A 23354-nucleotide genomic window follows, 5' to 3' on the forward strand; every position below is an offset into this window, starting at 1 on the left:
TGTCACGTATGCCAAATAAGGGAGTTGCATCCATCCTGACGAGACATTATAAAAGAGGTTGCGCCCAAAAGCGGGGGCTTCTCTTCTTTTTGGAATACCTTGTGATACTATCTGAGCAGTGTTTGCATTTTCCTGAGCGTACAGCTCGTCCCTCTTTCCTATCTTTTGTATTTTCCTCCTTTATTTATGATAAAAAGCAGTATTTACTATAGGGGACAAAAAACTGGTTTTGTCACCGCTCCATTCTTGATCAAGGCCATCTGCAGTTTTACCATCGCTTGCAGGATTTTGACTGCTGGATGAGTCTTGAATGTGTTTTCTTGATTGCATAGCCAAATGTCTAATCTGGTGTCATTGGGTCTCGCGTCGACCGCCTGGGTGTCCAGGTCTGTCAGCAGAACCTGAGAGAGATGAACGGAACCAGAGTGAGGGTCTCACGGCTGGCAGGGACACTAAAGTTAAACAGAGGTTGAGTGAGATGACACTGGCTGAACTAAAGCCTGGTTACTGATCACTAAGCGTGGTCTGTGTTGGTGTCCTAACATCAGCGGGGAACGGGGAATGTGTGCGAGTGTGTGCACACATTTCACAGGTGCAGGAAACCAGTTCATTTAAGTGTGACAGACGGGTTCTGTGTAAAGTCACTCTACTCGATGGTACTCAGTCTATAAACAGTCACACAGGGGTAGAATTATAAGACAGTTGATGCAGAGATGTTTTATTTGGTTTTCTTATTAAAATGGAAATCCATATAACTACATACAGCTAATTCAGCCGAAACACAGATAAGAGTGAACTGTGGTGTATGTGGTCCCAGTGTTGAAATTTGCAGAACATCCTTCTAACGGCTAGAGTAGCGACCTAGTTGTTAAGCAGGGGGGGTTCGTGGCAGGGCGTCCCGTCGCCATGAATCTGACGACCCAAGGGACGATCTGACGACCCAAGGGAGCCCCGGGGTTAGTGATGCGCGGGGCGACCCGTAGCCCGCAGGCGGACGGGTCATGATTTCAAACACGATTTTCTCTCTCTCTCTCTCTCTCTCTCTCTCTCTCTCTCTCTCTCTCTCTCTCTCTCTCTCTCTCTCTCTCTCTCTCTCTCTCTCTCTCTCTCTCTCTCTATCTTTTGAAAATAGCAGATTGTGAGCTTGTAGATCTGCTATTTTAAAATGGCCAAAAGGTATAGGGCTGAAGTGGTTAATGTATGTTTTGTAATAATAATCAAAATCTACGAAGTAACTAGTAACTACAGTTTTCAAATAATTGAAGTGGAATAAAAGTATACTATTTGCCTCTGAGATGTAGTGTAGTAGAAGTAAAAGTGCAGAAAATTGGAAGTACTCCAGTAAAGTGAAAATACCTCAAAATTGTACTTAAGTACAGTACTTGAGTAAATGTACTTAGTTACTGTACGCCACTGTCTATGCACAGCTGCCTCTAATATCCCTGCTGCGTGACAACTTTATTTATTTGAACGTCCCTTGTGTTGTAGGCCACTCACTGTATCTATCTACGTTTTCATAGAACAATATGAATTTTCTCTCCTGAGGTAAACCCTCTGGGTTATGGGATCTAAACCCTGGTTGATACAGTTTAGCAGTGAGTGATCAAATGGTTGTAAAACTAACTGCAGAGAGATCTGCCATGCATGGTTCATAAACCATAATGTTTGATGAGTTAAGATGCAGGACTCCTGAGCTAATGGCTGTCCACTCCAAGAAGGATAACTGTATTAACTAGAAAAAAGTGCTCCTCGGAGCACAGGTCTCCGCCAGGTCAGGTACGTTATTGTGGCCTCCTGGTGGCGCTATAATAGGCCAATGTGAAAAGGGTGCCATTTATTCTTAGGTCGTTCACGGCAATCAGACACTGCATTCATGATTTGAGGCATTTTGTTCCAAAAATGTGTTTTGCTAAATTAGACCTGCTGGTGGCGCTATAACAGGCCAATGTGAAAAGGGTGGCATTTCTTCCTCGGCCTAGTGGGAATGTGCGTGTGAAAATTCACGGAAATCGCAAGCTGCGTGCATAGTTTGAGGCTTTTTGTTCAAAACGGACCAATCCTGCAAACTTTGGAAGCCAACCATAGGCAATGAGGATGGAATATGGGAAATCGGACAGATTTGTGTCGATCACATGACTATAGAGATACTGTGTACCGATTTGCATGACGTTTGGATACAATCTGTAGGAGTAATGTAAAAAAAAAAGGGTTTTGCACAAATCGGCCTCCTGGTGGCGCTATAACAGGCCCATGTGAAGAGATTAGCTGATAACACATAGACAGGACGGACGGACGGACGGACGGACGGACAGGGGCGAAAACATACTCTCTCGCCATGCCTTTCGGCCTGGCGGAGACAATAATGATGTGAGCATCCAAACTGATAAGGTTATATGAACATGGTGAAGCCCTGTAAACTGGGATGAATTTTGATTGGTTTTCAGTGTTTCTATTGTTCATCAATAGCTGTGTAACCCCAAAGATGTTGTTCCCCACTGTCCTTATAGTTGTGATCTCTACTACTGTTATACACTGGAGTTAGAATGACTTTATAGTTATCATTCTTTACAGAGCTGAAAGCCAACACATCTGTCTATGTGTGTAACCTGTTAAGACGCTTTGATGAAGCGTCGGTGAAAGCAAATAGTGATATTCTAATGTAATTATAATGAGAGTAAAACAAGCAGCAGCTACAGAATCTCTCTGTTTATCATTCATAGCTGTGACCTTATGGAAGTTAAATTAATACTGCCAGACTGTGATATCTATTTGAGTTTGAAGTTGAGTTTTTTAAATTATATGATGTTATTTTATTCCAGGTCGGTGAAGAAAACAACATGGCTGAAGGGGAGGGGGGAAAAAAATCTTTATTTTATTTTATTTTATTTTATTTTATTTTATTTGTATGATCTTATTATCACCACATGGCTTTGATGTTATGTTCTGAACTAGGTGCCAAGGAGAGTAATTTGCCTTAATTTTTCGCAATGTATTTTTGTGTATTATATTATAAAAATGATATTTTTTCATGATGTGTATATGCTGTTTTAAATAGTTTGTCAATGATTTGAATTCATGCTCCAAATGTAAGTGCTACAGATGACACCCACCCACTGACCACACATATAAATAATGTTATAACCATTTCTGATGCAATATATTTACTGTGCATTGTCTCTGTCACATGAACAAATAAAATAAATCAATATTATGAAATTATGATCATTAACTCACTGAACATTCTTAGAGTTGCATTGTGTGTACAGCCTGGTCAACAGAGAAAAACATCACCATCGACACATAATGTATGACACACACACACGCACGCGCACGCACACGCACACGCACACGCACACGCACACACCTGCAACTGAGACATACACCCAATGCAATACAAAACACTATGTGGGCAGATAGTCAGCTAAAATAAAATAACTGCTCCTAAAGACATTGTTTTGTCTGTGAAGAGTGAAAGGGGTCAAAGGTCAATGTCATAATTACATAATCATCTTACCTCAGAACTGGACATGCGTAGAAGAAGACAAGTTGGTGTAGTTTTGGTTTTTGATTTAGTAGCCAATTATTTTTTGTCTTTTTTCTCCCCAGTTTGGTCATTATGCTAATTATTTCCTCCCACTGCTTGCCAGTGCTGTTGTACCTTGCTGGCTCACGTGCCAGTGAGGATCCCCCACCGGGAGGACGTATAAAGCCTTTGTCATACTCCTCTCGCTCAACGTTCCCCGCTGACAGGCTCCGCCCAAGCCTGTATAGTACGGGCAGAGTGACAAATATCACCCTCCTCACACGGCTTCCCTCTCACACTCTGAGAGTTTGTTGAGGTCCTTAAAAAATACATATATCATTTGTGAACCACTGTGAACAGAGCCTTAATTAGTACAAGTGGTAATTAAGGAAGAGGCCCAATTGCTTTCCAATATAGCTACTGTGCCTAGAGCCTATTTGTGTTGGTATAGAATAGAGCCAATTAAGACGGATTCTCTGCTGTGGATTCAAACTCCTAGACTCCACAGTGGTGGAGAGGTACTTTACCCCTGTGTTATACCTGAGCACCCAGTCATTTCTACTAAACCCTATGTTATAAGACATGTGTTTATACCTGCACTGAATGAGATCACGTCTTTATCTCTGCCTCCCTTCAAAGAAAGAGGAAATACGAGCATTTCTAAATTTATTAAAGAAGAAGTTAAAACTAAAAACATGCTGATCTCACGGCATGAAGTGTGACTTCTCTCTTACCCCATCACCCTCCCTCTCTCTCTCTGTGTGTGTGTGTGTGTGTGTGTGTGCGTGTGTGTGTGTGTGTGTGTGTTAGAACGTTATAGAACGTTTTTCACTCACAGTTTAGTGCATGCGTGTGATATGTGCGTGAAAGCAAGCCTGTGTGTGTGTGCGTACATCCGTGAGTGTGTGGGCACACACTGCAGCCAACCACTGCCCTAGCACCTGCCCACTTGCCTTCTAGAGGAAGGGCCCTTTCTAACCACATGAACGCTAGCGTCGTTATTCTAGGGAAGAAAAAAAAACTGACCTACAAGCTCACAGTGCGTTGCAAAACAACAGACTGTGAGCTTGCAGATCAGCTATTTTTGGTGAATGGATTTAGTATAGTCTGAAATACTAGTGGACCCTAGTACAGAGCCCTGAGGATCAACTAAGTAGAAGTGGTTAATGTCTACGTCATGTAATTTATTTGACAGAACCCCAGTTGCTGTCCAGCCTGCTCTCATTCAATACAAAGGCTATAGCAGGGGTTCAACAGGGGGTCCAGGACCACTAGGGGGTCCTAAGAGTTACTCCAGGGGGTTCGCCAAATCTGTGTGTGATATAGGATAATGTTTTACTTTAACCACTTGAGCCCCAGCATCTCTTTTCTGGGGAGAACTTCAGCCAAAATAGCAGATCTACAAGCTCACAACGCTTCGGCGCTTGGAACATCACCCATGGCTGGTATTTAGGTGTGACTGAATAGCCAACATGTTAGACCCTGTTGAAGACCTTTCAGGTCCATACACATTGGTATTGTTGCCAAAATAAATCTTTAAATACCTTACTTTTCCATCAAAGACCTGTGTCTGCAGTCCACACCACTTGGGAGTTAAGCCGTACTTATTTTAAAAAATGTTTTGGCCATTGGCCAGTTGTGTTGGTATAAACCAGGGGTGGGCTTTGATGATGTAGAGGGCCACTATATTTCCCACACTCACTCCAGAGGAACACATTGCATAATACTGTCGGGCGGACACGTCTTATCTCCGTATTTTAACTTTTTCGTAAATTAATTCCGTACTTCGCCATTCTATGTCACACAAAAGTAGCAAAAATAGCAGATCTACAAGCTCAAAATTTGTCGCAGCGCGACGCGTTTTGAGCTTGTAGAGCTGCTATTTTTGCTATATTTGAATTGGTATCCTGATTTCTTTTGTGCTATTTTTTTATTGGAATCCTGAAAATAACATTACTATTTAATTCCAAATGCATTTAGTTATACTTATGTTCATTTTATAAATTGAAATATAAATACATTGGACAAAAAAAATACGATAGAATTGTAATACTATAGTCATAGACTGAAGTAATTAAAGCGGGCGGGGTCATGTTTGCAATCGTAACAGCTGAAATCAATAATAACATATCAGTATTCCGATATTAACCTGCGGGCCGCATTAAGTGGAGGTGGGGGCCGCATGTGGCCCCCGGGCCGCCAGTTGCCCACGTATGGTATAAACGCTCAGCTTAGTCGGATGCACTGCGGTGGATTCAAACTCCTAGACTCTACAGTGGTGGACAGGTACTGAGCGCCCGATCATTTCTACTTCTAAAACCCTGCGATATAAGACATGCGTTTATACCTGCACTGAATGAGATCACATCTTTATCTTCATCTTTCTTAAAAGAAAGAGGAAATAAGAACACTTCTGAATTTAATAAAGAAGAAGTTGATAAAAAACATGCTGATCTCACGACATGAAGTGTAACTTCTCTCACCACATCACCCACCCTTTTCTTTTCTATGTATTGTATGATCTTATAATCATCACATGGCTTTGATATTATGTTCTGAACTAGGTGCCAAGGATACTAATTTGCCTACATTTTTTTACAATGTATTTTTGTGTATTATATTATAAAATGTTAATTTTATGATAGTCTCGCGTTGCCAGACAACTATTCCACAATCTCTGAATGCTATATAGAGTCTGAAACTACACCTCCCGAAATCCGAGAGAGAAAACTGGCACTTCCGTTCACGAAAATATATTTTAAAATATCTTTACATTTTATTCTTGAATTTCCATTTCTGCTAAGCAGCAAGCTAAATATACTTAGATGATTTGTATTTATATTAGGATAAATTTGCGCGACTGTAAAGACGAAACGGAAGTGGGGAGGAGGCTTCACATCCGGTTTATATTCTAATCATGATCAGAGCTTCCGAGTCCCAGACTGTATGACCGGAAACATTTGAAAATTGTGGGAGGCAACATTTTGGCCACGCAAGAGTACTTTTATGATGCTTACTTAATTTGTATATTCTGTTTTAAACAGTTTGTCAATGATTTCATGCTCCAAATTGAAGTGCTACAGATGACACCCACTGATGGACCACACATGTACATAATCTTATAGCCATTTCTGATGTAATATATTTTCTGTGCATTGTCTCTGTCAAATGAACAAATAAAATAAATCAACCTTTGGGATCATCCAAGGAGTCTCTGAGAAGGAGAGGCCGGGTGTGGATCCATGTCAAAAATCCTTCCCGGTCGGCCGCTCCAATGTTAACTCCTTGACTAAAAGCTTAATATCTCCATTTCTTCTTAACGTGGTGGAAGTGAGACGTTTTTGATCGGCGATCACTCTGCAATGGAGGATCGCGTTAGAAATATTATTGTTCCAGGCGTTAGTCGGGACCCTCCGCCGTCTCGAACGCACGCTTTGTTTACATGCACCTCCGCGTCGGGGCTTCTACAGCACGAAACATATCAACGTAAGTGGATGGAAGATATGCAGGCACTGAACGTACCTTATTTTAATAAACCTCTGGCACACAATGTGTTAATGTAGCCAATCATTTACTATTTTTTCCCCCCAGTTTAGTCATTTTGACAATTATTTCCTCCCAGTGCTTGCCAGTGCTGTTGTACCTTGCTGGCTCACCTGCCAGTGAGGAGCCCCCACCGGGAGGATGTAGAGCCTTTGTCCTACTCCTCCCGCTGAACACTGCTGACAGGCTCCGCCGAAGCCTGTAGGAGTACAGAGTGCAGAGACACATATCACCCTCCAGTCCTCACACGGCTTCCCTCTCACACTCTCAGAGTTATGGGGGTCCTTGAAATAAAAAAATAAATAAACTAGGTTTGAGATCACATCTTTATCTCTGCCTCCCTTCAAAGAAAGAGGAAGAACACTTCTGAATGTATTAAAGAAGAAGTTAAAGAAAAAAACATGCTGATCTCACGGCATGAAGTGTAACTTCTCTCTCACCCCATCACCCTCCCTCTCTCTCTGTGTGTGTGTGTGTGTGTGTGTGTGTGTGTGTGTGTGTGTGTGTGTGTGTGTGTGTGTGTGTGTGTGTGTGTGTGTGTTAGAACGTCATAGAACGTTTTTCACTTACAGTTTAGTGCATGCGTGTGATATGTGCGTGAAAGCAAGCCTGTGTGTGTGTGTGCGTACATCTGTGAGTGTGTGGGCACACACTGCAGCCAACCACTGCCCTAGCACCTGCCCACTTGCCTTCTAGAGGAAGGGCCCTTTCTAACCACATGAACGCTAGCGTCGGTATTCTAGGGAAGAAAAAAAAACTGACCTACAAGCTCAAAGTGCGTTGCAAAACAACAGACTGTGAGCTTGCAGATCAGCTATTTTTGGTGAATGGATTTAGTGTAGTCTGAAATACTAGCGGACCCTAGTACAGAGCCTTGGGGGATCAACTAAATAGAAGTGGTTATTGTCTACATGTCATTTAATGTATTTGACTGAACCCCAGTTGCTGTCCACTCTGCTCTCATTCAATACAAAGGCTATAGCAGGGGTCCTCAACAAGGGATCCGGGACCCCTAGGGGGTCCTAAGAGTTACTCCAGGGGGTTCGCCAAATCTTTGTGTGATATAGGATATTTTTTTACTTTAACCACTTGAGCCCTAGCATCTCTTTTCTGGGGAGAACTTCAGCCAAAATAGCAGATCTACAAGCTCACAACGCCTCGGCGCTGCGAGGCGTTCTGAGCTTTTAGATCGGCTACATATACTCACTGATTGAGTATTTTTTCTGCATGTTTCCCAATATGTTTATTGGCGTTGGTCACTATGGGTGTTGCCTTGTTTCTTTTTTTATTTATTTGGGCATTTGTGCCACTTGGATATTCAAATGACATGATCATGTAACTAGAAAAAGTGCTCCTCGGAGCACAGGTCTCCGCCAGGTCAGGTAGGTCATTGCTGCCTCCTGGTGGCGCTATAATAGGCCAATGTGAAAAGGGTGCCATTTCCTATTAGGCCTTGCACGTCAATCGGACACTGCATTCATGGCTTGAGGCATTTTGTGCAAAAAAAATGTTTTGCTAAATTAGACCTGCTGGTGGCGCTATAACAGGCCAATGTTAAAAGGGTGGCATTTGTTCCTCAACATAGTGTGAAGGTGCGTGCAAAGTTTGACCGCAATCGGACGGTGCGTTCATGATTTACGGAGTTTTGTTCAAAACAAGCCACTACTGCAAACTTTAGATGTCAATCTTAGCCAATGAGAATGGAATATGAAAAATCAAACACATCCGTCTTGATCAAATGACTATGGAGATCATGTGTACCGATTTGCGTGAAATTTGGATAAAATCGGAAGGAGTAATATAAAAAAAATTGTTTTACGTAAGACGGCCTCCTGGTGGCGCTATAAAAGGCAGATATGAAAAATAGAGGGCAAAGGTTTTTCCTTGACCTCTAGGGAGTGCGCATACAAAGCTTTACACAGATCGGTGCAGTTATAGGTACAAACATGAATCCGCCTGTTATAGCGCCACCATGAGGCTGATTTGAACATTTTCAAGAGCCATTTCTTCCCTGGCATAGTGGAAATATGCGTGCAAAATGTCACGGAAATTGCATGCTGTGTTCATGATTTGAGGCATTTTGTTCAAAATGGAGTACTCCTGCAAACTTTGGAAGCCATTTTTAGCCAATCAGGATGGAATATGAAAAATCTGAAAGACCTGTTTCATTTATTGACTATAGAGATACTGTGTACCGATTTGCGTGATTTTTGGACAAAATCTCTAGGAGTACTGTCAAAAAATATGTTTTGCACAAATTGGCCTCCTGGTAGCGCTATAAAAGGCCCATGTGAAAAGTTTGGGCCAGAAGTTCGGAATTGGCATCCAGAGAGTGTGTGTGCTCAGTTTCGCTGCGATCAAGGCAACGGTGGCGGAGATTAGCTGGTCACAGACGGACGGACGGACACACGGACACATGGACGGACGGACGGACGGACAGGGGGTAAAACATACTCTCTCGCCATGCCTCTCCATGCCTTTCGGCCTGGCGGAGACAATAACTGACATGATTGGAACATTATCCATGGCTGGTATTTAGGTGTGACTGAATAGCCAACATGTTAGACCCTGGTGAAGACCTTTTAGGTCCATACACGTTGGTATTGTTACCAAAATAAATCTTTAAATACTTTACTTTTCCATCAAAGACCTGTGTCTGCAGTCCACACCACTTGGGAGTTAAGCCGTACTTATTTGAAAAAAATGTTTTGGCCATTGGCCAGTTGTGTTGGTATAAACCAGGGGTGATGCAACTTTGATGATGTAGAGGGCCACTATATTTCCCACACTCACTCCAGAGGAACACATTGCATAATACTGTCGGGCGGACACCTCTTATCTCCGTATTTTAACTTTTTCGTAAATTAATTCCGTACTTCGCCATTCTATGTCACACAAAGTTAGTTAGTTATACTTATGTTTACTTTATAAATTGAAATATAAATACATTGGACAAAAAAAAGACAATAGAATTGTAATACTATAGTCATAGACTGAAGTAATTAAAGCGGGCGGGGTCATGTTTGCAATTGTAACAGCTGAAATCAATAATAACACATCAGTATTCCGATATTAACCTGCGGGCCGCATTAAGTGGAGGTGGGGGCCGCATGTGGCCCCCGGGCCACCAGTTGCCCACGTATGGTATAAACGCTCAGCTTAGTCGGATGCACTGCGGTGGATTCAAACTCCTAGACTCTACAGTGGTGGACAGGTACTGAGCACCCGATCATTTCTACTTCTAAACCCTGTGATATAAGACATGCGTTTATACCTGCACTGAATGAGATCACATCTTTATCTTCATCTTTCTTAAAAGAAAGAGGAAATAAGAACACTTCTGAATTTAATAAAGAAGAAGTTGATAAAAAACATGCTGATCTCACGACATGAAGTGTAACTTCTCTCACCACATCACCCTCCCTCTCTCTCTCTCTCTCTCTCTCTCTCTCTCTCTCTCTCTCTCTCAGCAGTATAATATCCGCGTGAACAGGAAGTAGAAACGTTTATTTCAATTGTTCTTCACAGGAGAGGATGGCTCGTGTCTTGACCTGCGTTCTCCTCTGTGAGTATATCACTATTATTACTAGTAGGTCTTTGGTTCATTGAAATGATGTATCGTGCATGTACTTAAAACAACAAGGTGTTATTAAAGTTAAGCTGCTGAGAGTTTCAATACAGTAAAACCATGAGTGTACTCAAGGTCGTGTCACAGACAAAACAGATAACCATGTGCGTGTGTGCATGTGTGCGTGCGTGTGTGTGTGTGTGTGTGCGTGCGTCTGTGTGTGCGTGTGTGTGTGCGTACGTGCGTGGTTGTTGGAGGGCTTTTAAAACTTGGGTAGCAAAAAGGCTGGCAAAGTATTGTGCTGTCTCTGCTATACTTGGCAGGCGCCATATATGGTGGAGACGCTGTTACGTATATATATTTATATATAGAGTACTGAGTGACATGCTTATTGTATCATGAAGATTATGCAGAGATTGAATGAGTGAATGTAACCTTACAGTTACAGCATATTTGTGTCTCTATGTTTCTCCTTTATGTGGACATGAATACATGGTTAAAATGTGTATATACAGTACGTGAGTAAATGCATGTGTTTGCCTGCGTGTGTACGTGCATCCGTGTGTGCGGGCACACATTGCAGCCAACCAGTGCCCTATAGCAGCCGCCCACTTGGCTTCTAGAGGAAGTGCACTTTTTAAACACATGAACCCTTGCGTCGCTATTGTAGGGTGAAAGAAAAAAACTGACCTACAAGCTCACGACGTGTTGCATAACAACACGTTGTGAGCTTGCAGATCAGCTATTTTTGGTGAATAGATTTGGTGTAGAGGTAAACACCAGCGGACCCTAGTACAGAGCCCTTTACTAAGTAGAAGTGGTTATTGTCTACATAAGTCATTTAACCCATTAAGACCTGGAACTGTGTCATTTTTTTATTTGAGCTAAAAAGCATTACTTTACACTTTGGGCTATTCAAAAATAGCAGATATACAAGCTCTTAGCGCGGCACCGAGTGCCGCGCTACAAGCTTGTAGATCTGCTATTTTTGAAAATTCGTGAAAATGTGTGAAAATCTTTGAATATATATATTTTTAAAGCGAACATTTTTAACTCAAATCTTTGCTTCTGGGGGGGTCCCTGGAACAAAATATTTTGATGGGGGTCCGCGGCCAAATACATATCATTTTGGGGGTCCTTGACATGAAAAAGATTGAGCACCACTGATATAGAAACACATGTTTTTTCAGAATACTGTTGAGATTTAGGAGACATGTAGAATCGACTTCAGGTCTCAATGGGTTAATGTATTTGACTGAACCCCAGTTGCTGCACACCCTGCTCTCATTCATTATAAAGGATATACCAGGGGTCTTCAACAGGGGGTCCGGGACCCCTAGGGGGTCCTAAGAGTGACTACCGGTGGTTCAACAAATCTTTGTGTGATAGGATTTTTTTTACTTTTACCACTTGAACCTTAGCATCTCTTTTCTGAAGAGAACTTCAGCCAAAAAGAGCAGATCTACAAGGTCACAACGCCTCGGAGGCCATCTACAAGCGCTGTGAGCTTGTAGATCGGCTATTTTCGGCAAAGAGGTTTGGTGTAGAGGGAAAAAAAGAGCAGACCAAGTACAGAGTGAAAGGTCAAGTTTACTAAGTAATGAGGGTTGAAGTGGTTTGAAAATACACATTAACATGAATCCAACATGGCAGTGCTGTCAAACTAGTCTATGAAGCTATCTATGAAATCTATAAAAAGGTTTAATCTGCAACACAATTTTATACAATATGTAGTGGGGGTCCCTGCTTCATCTCTCTCTCAGCTAAGGGGTCCTTGGCCTGAAAAAAACGTGAAGACCCCTGGGCTATAGTGTCATTTAGTTTTCCCCTTCTGATGAGTCTGCCTTTAAAGCCCAGTCCACACCAATGATTATTCACAACACAGCTACAGTAGTTGCAACTTGCAACAATATACTAAAACTAGGGTTTTCAACTGAACAGTCCACACACCCAGGTGCCACACGGATTGTCGTTTCCACAGCAACGTCCGAAATGAAGAACCGGCCGGCCGGCCGTTTAAAATAAATCCGGGCCTTTCTATCTGAGATTCCCAGGCTGAATTGGGGGCCCAGCACGTCCCTGTACACAGGTTACAGGTTAAACTGCATGCTACACAGGTTACATGTTAAACTGCATGCTACACAGGTTACATGTTAAACTGCATGCTACACAGGTTACATGTTAAACTGCATGCTACACAGGTTACATGTTAAACTGCATGCTACACAGGTTACAGGTTAAACTGCATGCTACACAGGTTACATGTTAAACTGCATGCTACACAGGTTACATGTTAAACTGCATGCTACACAGGTTACATGTTAAACTGCCTGCTACTCAGGTTTAGGGTGACCATATTCTGAATTCCCAAAAAGAGGACACCCAACGTATGCACGCGCGAGCGGAACGCAAAGAACGATTTTTTTTGGGGGGTTTTCCCCCGGATTTGTAACTTTTTTTTTTTTTTTTGTACCTTAATTCGGTTAATTCGGTTAATTCTGGGCTTCTTTGAGGTACTGAAAAATATTGCTTTTTAAATAATATATTTATTTATTTAAAGCATGTCTCCTCTGTTTGTTTCAGATAACAAAATAATCACAGCTTAAATTAATAATTCAGCTTTTTAACAAAATAAAATAACATCTCTCTCTCAACAAGTCTTATCTTAGAACAAGTGAGGTACCCCATTATTCAAAATAACCTCTCATGTCTATAATGTAAAAATGTAAAAAATGCCTCAAAACCTGTTAATTATAAACAAAAGAAAATAAAGAAGTAGCCTGTTCTTCAATGTTATAGCTCATTCTTCAAAATAATGTCTCCTATGGCTAATGTAAAACATATAAATAATGCCACTACATTTAAACAAAAAGAAAAGAGAGGTAGATAACAAAATAATCACTCTCATACAAATATGCTCTATAATATTTCATGTTAAGTTCTGTATGAACATTCAGCTTTTTAACAATTGTGACAAAACCATTTCGGAGGCGCGCAGTCACAGGCGAACTGTCACCCCGTGAAGGACCACCGAGGGAGCTAAGGCGACCGAGTTGCCGTCCTGAACGGTGGGACGTTCGCCTGTGCCTACTCAGCGCCGTTTGAGTTATGTACCGATAGGCACAGAATCGTAATTTTTTTTGTGGGGACTGCTCTGCTTCCAGGTTTTTCCGGGTTGCGACTGGTTACGCCCACCGTGGGACTCGCCGTACATATGCACGCAATTCGGGAGTTCCGAGGCGGCTATCCACGGAATGAAGTGCACTCGTTCCATGCAATGTTACGGTAATCTCTGGAGATCAGGCTGGTGTGTGTGTGTTTGGTCACGTGTGCCTCCAGCCTATCAGCAGCTGTGTTGCCAAGTCTCGTGAGAGAAATAAGGAAACATTCCTCCAAAACAAGCCAGAAAAAGAAGCACATTTTTGTTTTTGAAGTTGCGGTAAATATTCGGACATGGCAACACTAACAATGTGAACAACTCGTTCGCAATTTACAAAACCGGGGTTACGGAAGTACCATAGTGAGCGCTTTCATTGTAAAAAAATAAATAAATCCCAAAACACCGGACATTTGAAGGATTTTATAAATCCCCCGGACAGGCCGGACAGCACCCCAAAAGAGGACATGTCCGGGTAAAAGAGGACGTATGGTCACCCTACACAGGTTACATGTTAAACTGCATGCTACACAGGTTACATGTTAAACTGCATTCTACACAGGTTACATGTTAAACTGTATGCTACACAGGTTACATGTTAAACTGCCTGCTACACAGGTTACATGTTAAACTGTATGCTACACAGGTTACATGTTAAACTGTATGCTACACAGGTTACATGTTAAACTGCCTGCTACACAGGTTACATGTTAAACTGTATGCTACACAGGTTACATGTTAAACTGTATGCTATACAGGTTACATGTTAAACTGCCTGCTACACAGGTTACATGTTAAACTGCCTGCTACACAGGTTACATGTTAAACTGCCTGCTACACAGGTTACATGTTAAACTGCATGCTACACAGGTTACATGTTAAACTGCCTGCTACACAGGTTACATGTTAAACTGCCTGCTACACAGGTTACATGTTAAACTGCTTGCTACACAGGTTACATATTAAACTGTATGCTACACAGGTTACAGGTTAACTTTGATCATGGAGAGGGCCACTATATTTCCACACTCACTCCAGACGACCACATTGCATATACTGTCGGGCCTTCTATGTCACAAAAAAGTAGCAAAAATAGCAGATCTACAAGCTTAAAACGTGTCGCAGTATGACACGTTTTGAGCTTGTAGATCTGCTATTTTTTAATTGGAATTCAGATTGTTTGTGCTATTTTTGAATTGGAATCCTGAAAAGTAAAATTTGTATTTAATTTAAAATGCATGTAGTTATACTTATGTTAACTTTATGAACTTAAATACAAATACATTGGACATAAAAAAGATAACTAGAATTGTAATACTAGTCATTAAGCTACTAATAGACTAAAGTAATTAAAGCGGGTCATGAATTGTAACAGCTGAAATCAATAATATATAAGTATGCCGATATTAACCTGCGGGCCACATTAAGTGAAGGTGAGGGCCGCATGTGGCCCCCGGGCCGCCAGTTGCCCATGTATGGAGTCACTCGTAACGTTGCCAAAGACATTAGTGCTGAATTGTCAGATGTCATGAAAGCTGTGAAGAAGCTGTGAAGAACACCCTGCTCTACTTCACCATTTTGAGGTTCACACGGAAGAGTGTTCTCATGCATGTTGAAGTACTATGTGTCTAGTCAGGAGTTTTTACTTCTCCAAAACTGCGCAGAGCTGGCTGACCATTTCAATGACGATGTCTGGGTTGTGAGCTGAACAGAATTTGAAAGTTCTATGCAAGGCCACAATGCACACGCCATTCACGTTTCTGTATGACAGAATGGAAAGCATTTTAAAAAATAAGAATACACAGTATGGGGTCCTTCTTCATCGCTCTATCAGCTAGGGGGTCCTTGACCTGAAAAACGTTGAAGACCCATCTATATAAAAGCGGAAATACGTCATCCAGGCGCACAAACCTACCCAACTATACCCCCAACCCTGTGAGACCGTGTTGGTGTGAAGGACAGCAGCAATTTAGGCAACATAAGTTAAACCAGTCTAGCAAAAGTGTACTTCATATATATGAGCGATAATGATTCATAGATAAGCCCTAATAAAAAGCCAGTCAACAGAACCTACTGTAGCAAGTTCACACTTTTGAGTGTTACTTGCATAGTCTAAATGTAAACCACACTTAACACCCACATATGTCTGAGAAACGTTTACATTTCCTTCTTCTGCTGCGTGTTTTTAAAAGTGTTGCATAGCGAGTGCTGACGACTTTATTTGCTATTTTCGTGCCTTTTATACTTGGAGACTGCCATGCTCAACTAAAACGTTTTCAGTGTTTTCAAACAAAGCGACCTAACCTACATTGTATTGAATGAGAGCAGGGTGGAGAGCAACTGTGGTTCAGCAAGACCGATATTTAAATAAGAAAAGGGCAATTGCTCCTGTGAAAGCAAACAGGCAGGTGCTCAAGCTCTGGTTGGATCCTACATGTATGTGTGCACAGGTTAAAGGTTAAACTGCATGCTACACAGGTTACAGGTTAAACTGCATGCTACACAGGTTACAGGTTAAACTGCATGCTACACAGGTTACAGGTTAAACTGTATGCTACACAGGTTACATGTTAAACTGCATGCTACACAGGTTACAGGTTAAACTGCATGCTACACAGGTTACAGGTTAAACTGTATGCTACACAGGTTACATGTTAAACTGCATGCTACACAGGTCACGTTAAACAACAGGTTACAGGTTAAACTGTATGCTACACAGGTTACAGGTTAAACTGCATGCTACACAGGTTACATGTTAAACTGCAAAAAATCCGGGCCTCTCTATCTGAGATTCCCAGGCTGAATTAGGGGCCCAGCACGTCCCTGTGACCACAGCAATATGTTATAAACAACAGACGGGGCTGCCCCTAAACTGGACTGTGACAGACAGTGACAAGGAGCAGATATATCTTACCGTTTTCATAGCACTTCAACCTGTTATAACATTGTATATTGTAGATACTTATCTTTTACACAAATACTAAATAGCTCTCCTTTCCTTACTCCCAATCACTTGCTGTGTTTCTCTCCCTCTCGTCTGGTATAGGCAGTTTAAAAAAATTTTAGTTTGTGTGTTTAGGCTTTAAGTCCAGTCCACACCAATGATTCACAACACAACTCGTTGCAACTTGCAACCAGTTGCAGCGGTCTGAATTGACCCGTTGCAGGTCGGTGCAGTTTTGGGATAATGTTGCAAGTGGTCAGGCCCGGATCAAGGTCTATCTGGGCCGTGGGGCTAAACCGAATGAAAGGGCCCCCCTCAACATTAATCGCACAAAATCAAACATGTGACCATTGATACATTTGAAATCCGAAATCCAAAATTGTTATATTCTATTGGTTAAGTATTAGACTTACAGTAGGTATTAAGTTGCTAGTTAGGCTTAAATTAGGTATGTATTAAAACTAGGACTGGGACTCGATTAAAAAATATATCAAATTAATTAGAGGCTTTGTAATTAATAAAATAATTTAATTAATTAATCTCACGTTTAATTGCATATCAATATTTCACCTGGGAAGCAATTTCTTTTCAGTTAAAACCGATTTTGGTATATGTGAATCAATGAGTGAATACATTTAGTAGTTTAGCAGTGGGCTCAGGGGTAGAGTGGCCGGGTAGAGTGAACTGGAAAACTGCAAGGTTCCCACTTCGATCCTGGGCTGGGGGGCTCCCCCAGAGTTAGTGTTGAAGTGTTCTTGAGCAAGACACTGAACCCCTAATTGCTCCCGATGAGCAGGTTGGTGCCTTGCATGGTTTCCTCTGCCATCGGTGTGTGAATGGGTGAATGTAATGCACAATCTATGTAAAGCGCTTTGGATAAAAGTGCTATATAAATGCACCATTTACTATAACGTGCAGCAATTTTAGGAATATATTCAGAAATGTAGGTAGCCTATATAAATTCAAGGACCTTCGGTAAACTCAAGCACAAGTAAAACACAATACTTTCAAGTACATTCCAGAACAGTGGATTGACCTTATTGTCCAATATCCTGTATGAACAAACCAGACTAACAAATACAAAACTCTCTGTTGCTTCAGAGGCCATAACACTACCAACAATTTAATTAGTCCATATTGATTTAAAAATAGAAATAAGAAGGACAACTCTCCCTCAATATCCTTGGCCAAAATAATAAACTGACCACCTGTATGAACAGTACGCCTGAAACTCGTCCAGTGAGAAAGGGTCCGTGGTGCAAACACTGAGTGCGATTAAAATGCGTAAAAAAAATTTAATCGCGTTAATTTTCTGTAATTAATTAATCAGTTAAAGTCCCAGCCCTAATTAAAACATATATTTATTTTCTCTATTTGTCATGTCATGGTGTATTTGTATGTGGGACTACAGATGGAAATGAGCTTCTAGTTAAATCCGGCATATTTACATGAAATCATGAAACTTTATTGATTGAAATGTTCTTTAATGTGCACTGTCCCGGAAACAACAAGTAAATCTACTAGATGAGATAATTAGACTCACCTGCTAGTGTCTACATCTATGACTAGTGTAAATAAGTCCTAAGCGCATGGTTTTCTTATAGTGAGTATGAAGTTTTGCCAACTTCTTGCATCCAATCCAGGTCCGTTGTTTTGTTTACATTTGTGAAGCATCAAATGGCTTCAATATAAATCTGATTATTAAAAATAAGAGCATTTATTTACACAATTGTACATGTGTAATGTGATTAGACAACACACAGGTTTTATTTTTAAATCTACCTACTGGAAGTTGGAAGTGGATCGTCTTCAAGTAGACACAATGGACAGAGGAGTCTCCGACTGACCATGACATAATAATTCACACAGGGCCCTGCAGGCTGCGGGCTGTGGGGCTTAAAGGAGTAGTTCACCCAAAAAATTACGTACAGTATTTTCTATCAATTACACACCCCACGAAGCCTTGAATTCATGGAGATTTTTTGTAGCATTCCTGAGCCAATAATTTGATGACCAGCGTATAGGAGACTCATTTGAGTCTACTGACCAGCCACCCTGTCATCAAATTATTGCCTCAGGAATGCAACAAAAATAAAACAATCTCCATGAGTTCAAGGCTTTGTGGGGTGTGTAATTGATAGAAAATAAGTATTTTTTTTGGGGTGAACTACTCCTTTAAGCTCCCCTCAATGGATAATCCATGTGTTCAATTGGTCAGAGTTGCAACTTGTTGAGTTGTGGATCACTGGTCTGGTGTTGACTCGGCTTTAGCAAAACAAGGGAACTGACACGCTTCACTCAAAAGCAGTGCTGTAAAGTAACTAAGTACATTTACTCAAGTACTGTACTTAAGTAATAGTTTAGGTATTTGTACTTTACTTGAGTATTTCCAATTTCCAATACTTTTACTTCTACTCCACTACATCTCAGATCCAAATATTGTACTTTTATTCCACTACATTTATTTGAAAACTTTAGTTACTAGTTACTGTACTTTGTAGATTTTAATAGTATTAAAGAACATTAACCACTTCAGCCCTGCATATATTTCGGCCATTTGTAAATAACAGAACTACAAGCTTGTAGATCTGAGCTTGTAGATCTGCTATTTTCAAAAGATTTGTATACATTTGAAAACTTGAAATGGGACATTTTGCATAATGAGTACTTTTACTTTTGGTACTTTAAGTACATTTTGATGCCAATACTTTCACTCAAGTACATTTTGAATTCCGGAGTTTTACTTAACAGGGGATTTCCATTTTACAGTATTGATACTTAGAAAATGTGAGTACTTTTTCCACCACTGCTCAAAAGTCAAGAGTATGATGAGTGCCGACCCAAAAAAGCCATGACTCTCAAATAAGTATATGTGATACTTTTTTAATAACGTACAGCAGCAGAAGGAAACACATGCATCTACTCTGCAATTCTGAGAAATGCGGGTGTGAAGTCTGTTCTTAGAATTTAGGACATCATGCACGGCACGCCCACAAAAGTGTGAACTTGCTACTTTCTGTTGATAGGTTGAGCATCTCACCACACAGGAAGTGAACACTGCAGCCAGAAGCAGAGGGTCTGTGTCAAACTGCATTCAGTCACTTGTCAAGATGAAGTTTGCATCAACCTGCATAATATCATGTGAGTATTTTATTGTCTCCGCCAGGCCGAAAGGCGAGAGTATGTTTTGCCCCCTGTCCGTCCGTCCACGTGTCCTTGTGTCCGTGTGTCCTGTCCGTGTGTTACCAGCTAATCTCCGGCACTGTTGGCCCGGTCGCTGTGAAACTGTGCACACCCACTCCCTGGATGCCAATTCAGAACCTCTGCCCCACATTTTTCACATGGGCCTGTCATAGCGCCACCAGGAGTCAGATTTGTGCAAATCCATCCACAGTATCTCTATAGTCACGTGATCAACCCGGATCTGTCCGATTTCCCATATTCCATCCTCATTGGCTAAGGTTGGCAAAGTTTGCAGGATTGGTCCGTTTTGAACAAACTGCCTCAAATCATCAACGCAGCTTGCAATTTCCATAAAATTGCACACGCACAGTCCCACTAGACTGAGGAAGAAATGCCACCCTTTTCACATTGGCCTGTTATAGCGCCACCAGCAGGTCTAATTTAGCAAAACACATTGCCTCAAATCATGAATGCAGTGTCCGATTGCCGTGAAAGGCCTAAGAAGAAATGACACCCTTTTCACATTGGCCTATTATAGCACCACCAGGAGGCCACAATAACGTACCTGACCTGACCTGTGCTCCGAGGAGCACTTTTTCTAGTTTCAATCTTATTTTAATTGACTTTAACTATTACATTTTATTTAGCCGATACAACATTTCACTAACACTTTGCTTTGCACATTTAAATGTATTTAACAAATTCCCTATTTTGTTACCAATCAAGGTGTTAAATTTAGTTTTTGTTTTTGTCTAGAGCAAATGCTGAAAATAAAGTATAAAAGAGTGGTTGTGAGTTTTGTAACATTGGTCAACCTGAGGTTCTCTCAGTAGAACTCCAGTTACATGAAGTGTGGTTAACGGATGGAAAGTTCTGTCATAGTGGTTACAAAACTGGGGGTCCGGACCCCCAGGCGGACCCCCAAATTATTTTGGGGTCCCCCCAATTGATTAGCTTAATGACAAACAGACATACAGTATAAGTGTTTACAGGGTCTGCACATTTCTAAAGTTGCAATTATGAATAATGACTTTAAGATCTTTTTAATACCAAATTGGCCAAATTGTCAAATATTACATAAGAAGGCAAACAGTGTGAAAATCGCCGAAAATAGCCGAAACTGTGTGAAAATAGCCAATCTACAAGCTCACAAGCTCGCGAGGCGTTGTGAGATTGCAGATTTTTTAATGACGGGAGTTTACTTCTTCTCTCTCTCTCTCTCTCTCTCTCTCTCTCTCTCTCTCTCTCTCTCTCTCCACACAGTGGTGTATTTCCTCATCTGCTGTGGACCTGCTCAAACAGATGGTGAGACAACTTCAATGCATTGCATTATGGGTAGTGATAGACAAGTTATCTGATGTGTTCCTACCATCCGGTTAACAATATGTTGTTTCACTAATTCCACCTTAACAAATGCATGAATGTATTGTTATGGATTAATAGAAAGTGAAAAAGCAATATTGGTAATTTGTACATAGTTAGTTAGTAGAAACAATCCTTTTCTGTCTCTATTCATTTTTACACAGCCCTGGTACACGGTCGTATATATATAATTAAAAAAAAAGCCAGAAAAAATAGTTCACTGTATGTTTTAGTAAATTGCAAAAAAAAAAATGACAGAGGAAGATGGAAATGTGTTTTAACAGATCTAGGAGCAGTTTGGAGAGGGGTCCTATGTCTGTGGAAACATAATCTCTCAAGAACAGATTCTGCACTGAGTTGGAATCTGTCGGGGAGGTTCGTCATAACGTGTGCGCATTGGCTACAAGTGGGCGTGCCTTCAGATCAGGAAGCAGGCCGCGCTTTACCCAATCAAATGTAGTGGGCGGGATTCACGTGTCCGTCGATCCTTCCCCCCTCGAAACAAACCAAAACTAATTTAACAATAGCGTCCGCGGAGCAGACAAAACCACGGAAAGATATTCACATTTTAACGTACTCTTTCATCATAGAAACAAGTGGGCTTATAACCAAAACGATCCATGTTCTCTGGGAGAAGTGGTGTTAGTGTTCCGTGTAGAAATATTGTTAGTGGGAATGAAAACATAGTCGCACCAACCGGAAGTGATGCGCTGAAGGCATACACAAACACCGGTTTCCTTGCGCACTGGTGTTACGTTTTCTTCCGCCCAGAGCCAACAGACATAGAACAAACAGCAGAGGTCGCTGTTTTTCATTTTCAGTTGGATCTGGGTTCCCAGATTGGTGGAAACACAATCTGTAGCCTACATCTTAATGAATGAGCTTTATGACATTTTACACAATGCAGCTTTAAAGGAGTAGTTCACCCAAAACAATGACTTATTTTCTATCAATTGCACAGCACACCCCATGAAGCATTGAATTCATGGAGATTATCTTTGTTTTTTGTCGCATTCCTAAGCCAATAATTTGATGACGGGAGACTCATAGAGTCTCCTTTGAGTCTCCTATACCGGATACATTAGCATCTTTCCGCCGGTAATCAAATTATTGGCTTAGGACAGTGACAAAAACAAAAAGATCTCCATGAATTCAATGCTTCATGGGGTGTGTCATTGATAGAAAATAAGTAATTTTGGGTGAACTACTCTTTTAAACTGTTCTTCCTATAACAACACAACATCACATGTTGTTTATGTTTGTTTTGTTTGTTTGTTTGTTTGTTTACTTTTCTCACAGCTGATCATCCAGTGAGGCTGGTCAACGGCTCAAACTCCTGTTCTGGCAGAGTAGAGATCTACAATGATGGCAGTTGGGGGACAGTGTGTGATGATGAGTGGGATGAGACTGATGGTGATGTAGTGTGTAGAGAGTTAGGCTGTGGAAGGGCTCTGTCAGTAAAGGAGAAGGCATTCTTCGGACAGGGTGATGGGAACATCTGGTTGGATGATGTCAGCTGTTCAGGCAGTGAATCCAGTCTCTCACAGTGCAGACACAATGGGTTTGGAATCAACAACTGTGGTCACGGTGAAGATGCTGGTGTTGCTTGTGAAGGTAAATGAATGCAGTATATACTGTACATTTGAATTGACATCTTCTTTAAAGGACGACTTCACCCATTTTAAACCCATCTTCATATAATTGGTCCTCACTAATGCTCATTATAATATGGTAAGACAAATTCTACTCACTCTGTCTCAGAGGAGGGCTGTGGACAGTTCAGAAAGTTTGTTTTGTTTTGTTTTTCAAACAAGATTAAATGTTTTTGTTTTATTTGTTATTAATGCGAGAACAATGGCTTCCATTTTACAGTATGCTAACTTTCCAGGAATAGTCTGCAGTTTATATTAGCTTGGATTCCCCATCGATGATGTCATTGGTAGGTGGGTTTATAAACTGTCCACAGCCCTTCTGTGAGACACAGAGTGAATACACAAAAATTTTACCATATTATCATGAGCATTAGTTAAGACCAATTATATGAAGATAGGTTGAAAATTGGTGAAGTCGTCCT

The 23354-nt window shown here is 41.1% G+C and overlaps 1 protein-coding gene across 1 annotated transcript in view; it reads left to right on the forward strand.

The window, feature by feature from the left end:
- The first annotated feature begins 10622 nt into the window (after positions 1-10622).
- The window catches only part of LOC308090308 (scavenger receptor cysteine-rich domain-containing protein DMBT1-like), a 38725-nt gene continuing 25993 nt past the window's right edge, over positions 10623-23354 (forward strand). The window contains exons 1-4 of the mRNA XM_080435431.1: positions 10623-10631; positions 19762-19876; positions 21182-21223; positions 22580-22894. Coding sequence (XP_080291557.1) covers positions 19846-19876; positions 21182-21223; positions 22580-22894 — 388 coding nt within the window. The 5' untranslated portion in view covers positions 10623-10631; positions 19762-19845. The remainder of the gene's footprint in view (positions 10632-19761; positions 19877-21181; positions 21224-22579; positions 22895-23354) is intronic.

Source organism: Gymnoscopelus braueri (genome assembly GCF_963280865.1).
Source record: "Gymnoscopelus braueri genome assembly, chromosome: 8".
Classification (NCBI taxonomy): domain Eukaryota; kingdom Metazoa; phylum Chordata; class Actinopteri; order Myctophiformes; family Myctophidae; genus Gymnoscopelus; species Gymnoscopelus braueri.